The sequence below is a fragment of the Mastigoproctus giganteus genome, chromosome 3, assembly GCF_048544385.1.
Source record: "Mastigoproctus giganteus isolate SK-2022 chromosome 3, ASM4854438v1, whole genome shotgun sequence".
Classification (NCBI taxonomy): Eukaryota; Metazoa; Arthropoda; class Arachnida; order Uropygi; family Thelyphonidae; genus Mastigoproctus; species Mastigoproctus giganteus.
Genome location: NC_143577.1, coordinates 207,519,816 through 207,533,384, shown reverse-complemented (window position 1 = coordinate 207,533,384; position 13,569 = coordinate 207,519,816). Strand labels below are relative to the sequence as shown.

Sequence of the window (13,569 nt, the reverse complement as noted above, 5' to 3'; positions counted from 1 at the left end):
ATAAGGCCTTGAATGGGTTGAGCACGCTGAATTCTGATGGGATCCTCCCACTTGTTCAGAATACGAACCTACGGGGACATAAGTTCAAATTAAGAAAGGATAGATGTAGAATAGATGTGCGGAAATTTGCCTTTAGCCAGCGGGTGGTTAATTGCTGGAACAAACTTCCATCTGTCGTTGTGGAAGTTGATAGGTTAAATAAATTTAAGGAGGAACTGGACAGGCAATTGGAGGGTATGGTGTGATTTTTTTTTTTTTTTTTTTTTGGCTGATGCTGCATAAGCTCCTACACTTGCTTTCTTGCATCAAGTGCCACTACTACTACTACTACATGGAATTCCATGCAGTTTTAAGTTAGTATTGTACAGTAGTCATTTCTGAATGCTGTAATACTAACTTAAACTGTTTCCCTCGAAAATTTAAAATATTCCGTGATGCACAGTTTGGGAACCGCTGTTTTATGCAATAAACATTTAATTCCATAATTATTTTCATTATCTTTTACATTGTATACAGTTAAAAAGTTATTTAAAAGGTATTTTTAAAATTCTTTCCAGAAGGAAAAAAATTTATTCCAAATTTATTCCAGAAGGTCAAGGACCAATTATAATTTTTCCTATTGATTATTATATTCGATTAACGCATTTCCGTTTGCGCGATGTGCTCGCTGGCCTCGATTAATTCGTCCCACAAACGCATCGCGCAAAATGGAAACGTGTTAATCGAATATAATAATCAATAGGAAAAATTATAATTGGTCCTTGACCTTCTGCAATGTCCATAAAGAATTTTAAAAATACCTTTTAAATAACTTTCTAACTGTATACAATGTAAAAGATAATGAAAATAATTATGGAATTAAATGTTTATTGCATAAAACAGCGGTTCCCAAACTGTGCACTGCGGAATATTCTAAATTTTCGAGGGAAACACAGCGATACTCGACATCTGTCGGACACCGTGCGAACTACTAGCTTGAGGTAGTTCACAGTTTCAGCATTTCTTATTAAGTTGTTTGGACCTAACTACTAAACGGAACTGTTGGGTATTTCTTTTGGTCTGGGTGCGCCTTGAAAAAATTACTGAGACACTAAGGGCGCCGTGAACCGAGAAAGTTTGGGACCTCTGACATAAAATACACAATGAAGAAATGACTGTCGCAGAAATATTTGAACAGTGTTGACTTTCTCTTTTCATCAATCAATTTCCGATAGCCGACAACAATCTTCTCTGGGCCCTGGCGAAATAAATATCGCAGAGAACCTCAAACCTTTTGTTTGAGGTTCTCTGCAATGCGAAAGATTTCATCTAATTCTTTTTACCGTTATCTCCTTTGCGGTAACATTTTCATCTGGCTCATTTAAAATTTTGAATTTTTATGCAAGTGTGCATTGACTTTATTAGCAGGAGACAAACAAGTAACACGTCTTCTTCCGATGGTTGATGGAACACACCGAAGCGGGCAGCAGGCAAACATTTGTTTATTGACTATACGACTTAATGCGCAATTCAAATCTTTTTCAACTATCGCATAAAAAAAAAAAAAAAAAAAAAAAGATCGCGTTAACTGGAAATTTGCATCATGTAAAGTGAAAAGTGGTATAATTTTTCAATTAGTGTTAACAGAAAATTGCGTTAATTGAACTCGCATCATGCGAGGCCTGGCTGTATTTGTGATTTCAACAGTTTATCATCAAAAAAAAAAAAAGTTATGATTAAGTGAAAATTTTCATTTCTGTATAATTGCTGCTTTCAGTTTAAACATAAAATGGTCCATTTTGCAAACATGGTACAATTCTAGCAGCTATGTCAGATAACATTCAAAATAGCTATTACTTTTGTCCTTCAAGAACCATTCTGATTTTTTTATTTTTATTTATTTAATTTTTTTGTTACATTTGATTTGGGAAACATTTTCCTGAATAATTTATCATCACGGTCTGCTACTGTCATAGGAAGATTGTATTCTACCAAAATTGAAGTACAAAAAGTACTTGCTTGTCTCACACTGAAATCAGCATTTCCACTTTCAAACTTTGATCATTTTAATGATCAATTAAATTCTTTTTCCCTCGAAACTGTTTCCCTCGAAAATTTAAAATATTCCGTGATGCACAGTTTGGGAACCGCTGTTTTATGCAATAAACATTTAATTCCATAATTATTTTCATTATCTTTTACATTGTATACAGTTAAAAAGTTATTTAAAAGGTATTTTTAAAATTCTTTCCAGAAGGAAAGAAGATCAATTAAATTCTTTCTTTACCAAATATGAAAATAGCTGCTGACTGCTATCTGCAACCAAACAATTAAAATAAACCAAATTAGACAAAAAAAAATAAATAAATAAACTACAAAATCTTCTTTTCCCATCAAATTCGACTATTGGGTTCTGTCCTTTAATAATTTTCTTTGAATATTTTAATTTTGCATCTAAAGGGCAGGTTTCCAGTCCTTCTCTTCAATAATTTCCCTTTAAGAGAAGGGCAGGTTTCCAGCCCTTCTCTTAAAGGGAAAATCATGTTTAACAAATCTGGTTCGCTATTTCGAAAGGGTCACTCACGAGCTGGATTTAGGGAATAATTTCGACATTGTTTATTTAGATTTCAACAAAGCTTTTGACTCAGTCCCACATGAGCGGTTGCTTTATAAACTGGAACAGATTGGAATCACTGGGAAAATCCTTAGATGGATAGAAGGATGGCTTCAGGGCAGGAGGCAGAGGGTTGTGATAAATGGCTATTCCTCAGATTGGGTTGATGTAAGAAGTGGGGTTCCCCAAGGATCAGTATTAGGACCACTGTTGTTTTTAATTTTCATAAACAACATTGATGAAGGGATAGAGGGCATGATGTCTAAATTTGCAGATGATGTTAAAATTGGTAGAGTAGTTAATGATCACTGTCAAGCTGAGCTTCTTCAGAGAGACCTAGATAGACTTCAAGAATGGTCAGAAAAATGGCAGCTGTGCTTTAATCCAACAAAGTGTAAGGTATTACACCTGGGAAACAGTAAACCCAAAAAAACTTATTCACTTGGTGGAGTTCAACTAAACCCAGTACTGGAGGAAAGGGACTTGGGTGTTACGATACGGTCAGACATGAAATTCTCTGAGCATTGTAAACAATTGTAAAACATTGTAACCAACTAAGGTTGCAAGGAAGGCCCATGGTGTCCTATCGATGATCTATTGAACTTTTGCAAGTAGAGATAGGGACGTGATAATCCCATTATATAAGGCTTATGTTAGACCACACTTGGAATACTGTGTTCAAGTATGGAGACCGCACCTAAAGAAAGACATCGAGCTTCTTGAAAGGGTGCAAAGAAGGGTAACTCGCCTGGTGAGATCGGCAAAAGGGCGTCCTTATGAAGAAAGACTTCGAATATGTGGGTTGCAGAGTTTGGAAACTAGACACCTTAGAGGAGATTTGATTGATGTGTTTAAGGCTCTGAGAGGAATCAGTAAAATGAATGAGGACAAAATTTTCAAGATTATAAATGATGCTAGAACTAGGGGACATAAATTCAAGTTACGGGGGGAAATGTTTAGATTGGACTGCAGGAAGTTTTATTTTAGCCAGCGAGTTATAAATTACTGGAAAAAGTTGCCTTCATGAGTGGTAGAGGCCGACAGTTTGGGGAAATTCAAAGGTCATCTGGATAGTACTTTCGGTTAAGGGAAGCGCATAGGATGATAGGTTTAATTTCCTTTTTATTTATTTTTTATTTTATTTTTTTTATTTATTAATTATTATTATTTAGTTATTTATTTTTTGTTTTTATCATTGTTTTGTTCAGATTTTTTTTTTTTTTTTTTTTTTTTGGCTGGTGCAGCATAAGCCATAGGCTTTCTTGCACCATGCGGCCGTTACTAATACTAATAATGAACTACACTTCATCGCATACATGTTCTTTGTTCTACCAGCAGCTTCAGCTCCCATCAGCATAGCTTTTTTGGGTCACTGGGGAATTCAGGTCTCTTTACCATGATAAGTGTAGTTCATTAAGAGGATTATGAAAAGAATGAAATTAAATTAACAAGCAACAGCTAATACTCGCCCATACCTGTCTCCTTGCATTATTCCAGTTCCAAAGCAAATGTCAACACTCACCAAGAGAAAAAAAAATAATAATAATAATAACAACAACAACAACAACAAAAAATCTTTGGAGAACTATAGTAATAACTTCATCATGAGGGCATCTGTCATCGTGGCCTTCTTGTCGTGAATTAACCTACTATGGATTCCTTATACAAACAGTAAAGGTAGATTCAACTGAAACCTAACAAATCTAATACATAATCATTCAGTAGCACTTACAAACTGTATGGGAAAAATTGGTCAATTACTGACTGACATGGATATAGGAAACTGAGCATTGAGCATAAATCAATTTGGTTTCCATATAAATAAGTCATTACTAGATCCCATGATAAAAGTGGAGACAAATGTCTGTGATTCTTTTCTTTAGAATGGACACATAATTATTAACTTTAGACATAGAGAAGGTTTTTGACACAATCTAGCAACATGGCATACTCCAAGATCTTTATAGTTCTGGTTTTTAAGGGCACTTACAGATTTTAATTCAAAATTTTCTGAGCTGTTGAATCTTCCAGGTGAGATATCAGAATACCTTATCACAAATATATGTTCAAAAAGGAGTCTATCGGGGCTGAGTTCCTAGTTCAACTTTACATTCAAAATTAATTTCATTAAAAAAAAAGACATACTGAATGCAGCTGAAATGTACCTTTATGCAGATAACCATCTTGTCATTTATAAAACACATATCTAATTGAAAGGCAGCTAAATAAAATAGAATCTTGGACAAAAAAAAAATGGATACCAATATCTCTGTTTAATAGCAATCATATCTTTAGTCTTATTTTTGTCATTTAATATTTTGATCTTTATTAAAACTTTGTCTTAACTTCTTGGAGCATATTAAACATCTCCACATAACCTGTTTTTAAAAACTAAAACATTCTCTGCAAAACTTATACCATGCCTTGATCAGACCCAGATTAGATTGTGGAGCTCCTGTCTACAGCTCTTGTAGTCAAAAGATTGTAAAATTTGCCTTAAACATTATAGTGCTTTACAAAGTGCCTTTTTTAATCTGCAGTGAGATAATCTATATACTGGAATTAATAAAACCTCTGCAAAAATCAGTTGGCCTATGATTTCAAGAATAAATTCTAAAATGGGGTTTAGGCTTCTATTGCATATGCCACAATGTTGTAACAAATTTGCCACAGCAGACAGCAACACCCTGAATAGCTAATATGAAAGGTGATATAACATACTTTCTTTTTCCTCACTGTTCCCAAATATACATGTCCTGCAATGGTCCAATAAAATGCTGCCATATCCCAATCACTCTCAAATGAATACAGCAGCTGAGTTATTTACCATATTTATAGCCTTGTAATTCATTGAAAAATCTCTTTCTCCAAAGCATCTTATATTCACTGACTCACTTAGTGTAATACATGCCTCCAACACACACACACACACACACACTGTGCATTCAATACTGTGTAAAATTCAAAGCTGAGTTAATGAGAACCACCAACAACAAAAGAGATGTTAAACTTTGCTGGATTCTGAGACATTTAGGTATCCTGGGCAATGAACGTGCTTATCAGGCAGCAAAAAACCCAAGTTCAGTCTTACACTGTGAAATTTCTTATACTGACTACAAACATCATCAAACAGGCATACTCAACTCAGTGCATAAGTCTGACAGAATTATGCAAATAATAAACTGCTGCAAATCAAACTGGATCTCAGGCAGTGGAAATCAAGTTTTCTTATGAATCAGCACGAAAAGGTAATTCTAGAAAGAATACACATTAGACACATTCACCTCGTACATTTGTATGTATATATATTCACAAAAGACAGTCCTCTAGAACAGGGTTGGCCAACGAGTCGATCGCAGATTTAATTTCGGTTGATCATGATGAATTTTAAATATACAGTCATCCCTCGATTTGTGCACTGAAATTTTTGAGATGGTAGATCACGGCCTATGTTGTGAAGGAAAAAAGTAGATTGCATCACAAATTAAGTTGGCCACTCCTGCTCTAGAATGTTGCCACTGTTGTCAGCTTCTATGAAACATTTGCTTAATAGAATATCCACCAACAGCCTTTCATCTTCCAGTTCATATGAAGGAAACTCTGATGCTATAGCAAATTTTGTGTGTGAACTTCAACACTGACAAGCTCTTTTCTTTATCTGAAACTTTTTCTGAAAAATTTTCGACAAAAAAAAGACTACTCACATACTCAACTGTGGCTACCCAGCAGTTCATAGCAACTACCCACCAAGAATTACTGGGTAGTTGCTATGACATTGATATGAGTTGCTATGACATTGATACAATCTTTATACATAGCATCCAAGTTGCTATGACATTGATACAATTTGCACTTCTAATCAGACATGTGATAGCCATAGCAGCTTTTGTGCCACTAAATGCCTAAGTAACAGCAACAATCAACCAAATGATAGAACAGTCCAAACTGCATAGCACCTTGTGTTTCATTTGGATTACAGAGGGTAGCCCATGACATTTCATAATGGCTCTTTGTTGCAATTTCAAGTATGCACTATTTAGTGTATTATAAATTTAGGTTAAAAGGTTTTTTTTTTTTTTTTTTTTTTTTGCACCTTTCTTGTTTCAGTTATGTGTGTATTAAATTCCCACTGCTGAGAATCAAATAATCTGATAATCCTGTAATATGTCATCTCATAATGTTTTTAAATTATATTAAAATTTCAAGAAATGATGCTGAGTGCTGCCTTCATATCCAGTATTAGTACTTTATTTATTAATGCCTTTTAACTGTTATATCAATATGCAAGGTGCTTAAAATCTTTAACTCAATTCATGTTGTTTGCTGCTCTTGAATTATAATCGGGACATACACAAAAAAAGTTATATCTCTTTGTGCATTCTTTACAAAATGTAGAGGTAAAAATGCAGATTGCACCAAACTTAGTGTACTGGAAGTTAAAATTGAGTTATAAATTTAACTTAGACCTTTTCTTTTACAGACTTCAAACTGTTGATCATACCAGAGTAAAATGGCTTCAAAAGCTGCTTGAAAACCAAGGGAAGATTGAATTTCTGGAAAATGTACTTGCTAGTAATATCACTATTCCATCATCATCTGTAGAACTCAGGTATGTATTAACTGTTTACCCTGGGTAGGACCCATCTCATCACTTGTATTAAGTAAAATAATTTCACAGTTTGTTTTTACCTGTCCAAATTTTTGCAAAATGTAAAGTTTGAAAACATGTTTGGTTTTGGTGAATTTAACAATTTACCTCACCTGTTCAAAGTTCTTGGTTTAGAATGGATGAAGATAGTTTAGTTTTAATAAATTGACGAGGTATAAACTGTTGTTAAACAAAATATAATAATACATTTTTACCTATTTCTGAGAATGCAAAAGTCAGGTGAGGATTTTGGAAATCAAGGTCCAGAACCTCAGAACATAGGTTCCACTTGGAGCATTATCCTTCTTAAATTACAAATTTTCTAATTTCATTTTTAATTTTATTTTCACCTTGTTATCATATAACTTGTAATCCAATAACAAATATAGCTGTTTTACTTACAAATTGTATCCGTGTATAATAATTTAGCAGTTTGCCTGATAACAGTTTGTCATGGTTTGTTCAGAAACATAACCTGTAAATAATTTTTTTATTAATTAAATAACAAAATTATTTACAGGATAATGCTGGGATAGTTATTAGATAGTACTAGATTGGATCATCATACATTTACATGTAATGCAAATGTACTATTGATAGAAATATAATTAACCAAAGAAAAATTATTTTAATGTGGTGTTTCATTACCTTATCTAATGTCATTTTCCTAAATTGTATATATCTGCATACTTTAAGTATTCTTAAATGCATCACTTTAGCTGCCTGTATGTGAAAAACTGTTACTGGCGGAAGGATAAAATTTGGAATTGACACTATCCAGTGCATGTAGAAATGGAAAGTGCGAAAGAAAAAAAAAAGTCACAGAAACTGCCACCAGAGAGACAATTGGTGATAAAGTATGATAAAGGTGATAAAAATGTGGTCATCATCAAATGTGTAATGAAGGAGCCAATTTACTGGCCAACAAATGTAGAGATATCCCATCCTTCATAAGAATAGTAGTAGTAATGGCAAATGATGCAAGAAAGCAAGCTTATATAACATCAGCCAAAAAAAAAAAAAAAAAAACCTGCACATTTCACCCATCCATACCCCCAAGAATTTGTCTAGTTCTTCCTTGAATTTATTCAGCCCATCCACTTCCACAATGACAGATGAAAGCCTGTTCCAACAATCAAGCACCTGCTGGTTGAAGGCAAACTTCCACACATCTATCCTGCAACCATCCTTCCTAAACTTGAATTTATGCTCCCTCACGTATGTAGTCTGAGCAAGTGAAAAAAATGCCATTAACATTCAGCTTATGCAATCCTTGAATGAATTGAATAAGCTGAATGTTAATGTTACTTCAATCAAATCTCCCCACACCTAGTCTCAAGACACTGCAATTTGCAGAACTGAAGCCTTTCTAGGTAAGAGCCTTTTGTTCCCTTCACCAGTCTGGTTGCCCTTCTCTGTACCTGTTCCAGCAGATCTGCATCCTTCCTAAAGTGAGGCCTACAGACCTGTATACAGTACTCAAGATGCCTAACCATGGCCTTACACAAGGTTTCTGTATATCATTGACTGTCCCCATGAGCTGTCCTGGCAGTATGTCTGCACTGCTCAGAGAATTTCATGTCTGACTGCACAATTACCCCTAGGTCTTTTTCATTCTCCACTACCCTCAGTATAGTACCACACATTTGATAAGTTACTCTGGGGTTACTACTACCTATATGCAGTACCTTGCATTTGTCAATGTTAACTTCAACTGCCATTTCTCAGCCCATAGACCCAATTTTCCTAGATCGTATTGCAGTAGCTCACCCTGATTACTGTCATTAACCACCCTGCCAACCTTTGTATCATCTGCAGACTTAGACATTAAGCTTGATATGCCTTCATCAATATCATTGATAAATATTGAAAAAAACAGTGGGCCCAACACTGAACCCTGGGAAACTAATAACATTTGTCAATGAAGAGCAATGCCCATTGATAACCACTCCCTGGTCTTCTTACACTCAACCATCCCTTCATCCATAGTAACTTGCTTTAATGCCATACTATTCCAATTTATACACCAGCTTTTTATGTGTAAGCGTATTGAAAGCTTTCCTGAAATCCAAGTATAAGATATGAAAATTATTTTTTGCATCCAGTTCCTTTGTTACTGCATCATAATATACAATCAGATTAGTATTAGTATTATTAGTAATGGCCATAAGGTGCAAGGAAGCCTATGGTTTATGCTGCACCAGCCAAAAAAAAAATTAATAATAAGCAAAATAAAATAAAATCAATAAATAAATAATAATAAAAAAATAACAAAAAATAAATAAAATAAAATAATAAGAATAAAAACAAATTAATAATAATAAGAAGAAAATTTTAAAAAATTAATAAGAGAAAAGGAAATGGACAACTTATGCATTTCCCTCTTCCCTTAGGTAATTATCCAGACTTTGAATTTCCCCATACTGTCAGCCTCTACCACCCATGTAGGTAATTTATTCCAGTAATTTAAAACTCGCTGGCTAAAATAAAATTTCCTGCAATCCAGTCTAAAAAACTCCCCTAGTTCTAGAATCATTTATAACCGTGAAAATTTTGTCCTTATTAATTTTGCTTATGCCTCTCAGAGCCTTAAACACCTCAATCAAGTCTCCTCTAAGGGGCCTAGTTTCCATGCTCTGCAACCCGCATATTCAAAGTCTTTCTTCATATGGACGCCCTTTTGCCGATCTTACCAGGCGAGTTACCCATCTTTGGACCCTTTCAAGAAGAAGAACAATATCTTTCTTTAGGTGCGATCTCCATACTTGAATACTTGATAGGACACCATGGGCCCTCCTTGCAACCATTCCACAAGCTCAGAGAACTTAATATCTGACCGTATCGTAATACCCAAGTCCCTTTCTTCCACTACCTGCTTTAGTTCAACTCTGCCAAGTGTATAAGTTATTTTGTGGTTACTGTTCCCCAGGTGCAATACGTTACACTTTGCTGGATTAAAGCATAGCTGCCATTTTTCTGACCATTTCTGAAGTTATCTAAGTCATTCTGAAGAAGCTCTGCTTGGCGACAATCATTAACTACTCTACCAATCTTTACACCATCTGCAAATTTAGACATCACGCCCTCTATCCCTTCATTGATGTCATTTATGAAAATCAAAAACAACAGTGGTCCTAATACTGATCCTTGGAGAACCCCCACTTCTTACATCAACCCAATCTGAGGAATAACCATTTATGACAGCCCTCTGCCTCCTGCCCTGAAGGATTTTCCCTGTAATAGAGTAACTACTCATCTGGTACTGAGTCAAATGCTTTGCTGAAATCCAAATAAACAATGTCGAAATTATTCCCCCCAAGTCCAGCTCTTGAGTGACCCTGTCAAAATTAGTCAGATAAGATAGCCCCTTAAACTGCAGTATAACTGCACTCCTGTCTAGATGGTTTTGCATTACTTCATATACTAGTGACTCCATTATTTTTTCTGAAACAGGAGTTAAGCTGACAGGTCTGTAATTGCTCATGTCACTGTTTGATCCACTTTCAACTCAACATTGCACTGTCCACCAATGTCAACTGGTTGTATTTAATATACTTCTTAACTAAAGCCATAATTAAGAAGTATATTCAAACAATGTATAACCCCATATTCAAATTCTATTACCAGGAGGTGTGACTCACACCATGTCTCTGATATCACTACGATGTTTGCGTTTGATGACTTAATTAGTACTCCAGCTTCATCAAATTTATTTACTATGCTCCTAGCATTAGCGTACATGCAATTGTATGTACACCTGTTCTTACTCTTAGTTATTTGAATACAGCCAATGTATTGGCTTGTTCCATAAGGACCTTCAGAAGGTATTGAAATTCCCAAAACCATACTTTCCAGGCTGTGCATCTTCCAATAGAAACAGTGCAAGAATCACATACACCTCTGCCCATGGCTCTAGTTAATCTATTGGTCTGTGTACTACCCCCCATTATCAATTTTCTGAACTACCTAACACTGCTTCAAAAGCATTAGTAGATATTCTTGCACCCTCCTCTATTTAAGGGTGTCCCCTGTAAAAACAGTCTCTCCTGTTCACAAGCACAGATCACCACGAGAAAAATTCTAGCCCATGAGCCTTGCACAGTCTCTTCACAGCCAAATTGATTGATAATGCTCTCATTGTCATTCCTTCTGCATTCTGTATTCCTTCCTGTCTTGTCTGGGTATAATTGCAGACACTTTCAAATTTAATACTAACTCATGGTTTTTTCTCAGCATTGCTCTGTACTAGTTAAGTAAGTCCTCAGATCTACTTTTAATATTAGTGCTAATGTGTACAACAATATCACCTTTCATGCCCTTAAAAGATGATATCTACTGTACATCATCAACTTTTGCCCTTGGCAGGCAAGGGCAAAGGTTGATGGTCCTATTCCAAATTTAAGCACTTGTATTCTCTAAGTGCAGCCATGGAGCTGCTGTTGTTCCAGTGAAAAATCCTTAACAATAAATCACATTGTTTGGTTGGTGTACAGTAATGGTACACCAACCAAAGATATGTTGACTGCATTCTGTTTCCATTTTTAAATCCTCTCAAAAGCATCAGTAGCAGTCATTTGTGATAAAGTTAATTTGTATTCTGGTGCAGATGGTGCCAATTTCCTGTGGCAGCTTTTGGAACTCCTTTTTCCACTTTCTATTTCTGTTTATGTTGGATAGTGGCCATTTCAAAATTTGTCTTTCTCCCATTAATGGTTTTCCACCTGCAGACAGCTGAAATGATACACCACTTTAATAACTGCCCTGTATACAGTTGTATCTAGTTTTATGTGTTGAATATTAAAGGAATTTCTTTATTCTTCTTCTTTGCCTGTATATGTAACTTTATTAATTGGTTCTTTAACTGAAAGCATAACTGAGCTCAGAAGTTAAATGGAATAAAAGACTGTTTACCTTTATGAGAATTTGTTTTAGGATATTTATTGAAATGTTATCATCAACCTAAAGTTAATACAGATTAGCTACTTTCGGTGTTGTTCTGAATCTTATCTTCATGTCATGCCTTTAAACAGATATAAGCTGCTGGAACTGGCCACATCTTTAGTACTGCATATACAGTTATAGAGACCTCATTTTAGGAAGCATGCAGAGCTGCTGGGATGAGTACAGAGAAGGGAAACAAGATTGGTGAGGGGAACAAAGGCTTCAATTCTGCAAATTGCAGCATCTGGAGACTAGACACCTGCGAGGTGATCTGATTGAGGGTGTTTAAGGCTTTGAATGGCATCAGCATTGATGCCATTCAAAGAATCCCATCAGCATTGAGCTTGCTCAATGCTGATGGGATTCTTCCTCTTGCTCAGACTACACACAAGGGGATACAAATTCAAATTGATTACTGTTGCAGAATAGATGTGTGGAAGTTTGTCTTTAGCCAGCAGGTAGTTGATCGCTGGAACAAACTTTCATCTGTTGTTGTGTAAGTTAAAGCTTAAATAAATTCAAGGAAGAACTAGGTGAAATGGGAAGTGTCTTTTTTTTTTCTTTTTGCTGATGCTGTATAAGCTTGCTTTCTTGTATCATTTACCACTACTAATGTTAATGCTAACTGAAACAGAACATTGCCACATTAATGATTAGTTCCATTACCAGTACTGTATATGAGCAGCAGTAATCCCATTACTGTATATCATTGACAGAACCCCATGAGCTACAGGATCTTTACTAGCAGGGATGAGGAGGTGGTTATCCCATTGTATAAAAAAATTACTGTATGTAGTACTCAAGATGTGTTAGGCCACATACAGGTCTGGAAGCCTTATTTTTTAAGAAAGGTTCAGAACTCTTTGAATGGGTGCAGAGAAGAGTACTCTTACCACAAAAAGACATTGTTTCTGTAAATTGCATCACTTGGAACTAGGCACTTGCAAGGAGACCTGATTGAAGTTTTTAAAATGGATTAAGTAAACTTGAGTTGAGTCTAACCCTTTCTCAAACAATGCATACAAGGAGACATAAACTTAAATTGAAAAAAGATGGCTGGAGAGTAGATGTGTGAAAATTTGCTTTCAGCCAGAGACTTTATATTAATTGTTTTACAAACTACCATCTGGTGTTGGAAGTGGACAGCTTGAATAAATTTAAGGAATAATTAGACATTATTAGAAGGCATAGACAGATGAGGATCTTTACTAGCAGGGATGAGGAGGTGGTTATCCCATTGTATAAAAAAATTACTGTATGTAGTACTCAAGATGTGTTAGGCCACATACAGGTCTGGAAGCCTTATTTTTTAAGAAAGGTTCAGAACTCTTTGAATGGGTGCAGAGAAGAGTACTCTTACCACAAAAAGACATTGTTTCTGTAAATT

At 35.3% G+C, this 13,569-nt stretch overlaps 1 protein-coding gene across 1 annotated transcript in view; it reads left to right on the top strand.

Moving 5' to 3' along the window:
* Nucleotides 1-13,569, top strand: part of LOC150088634 (HAUS augmin-like complex subunit 3) — a 142,322-nt gene that overhangs the window by 78,295 nt on the left and 50,458 nt on the right. The window contains exon 7 of the mRNA XM_090370276.1: nucleotides 7,074-7,202. Within this exon, the coding sequence (XP_090226402.1) occupies nucleotides 7,074-7,202 (129 nt within the window). The remainder of the gene's footprint in view (nucleotides 1-7,073; nucleotides 7,203-13,569) is intronic.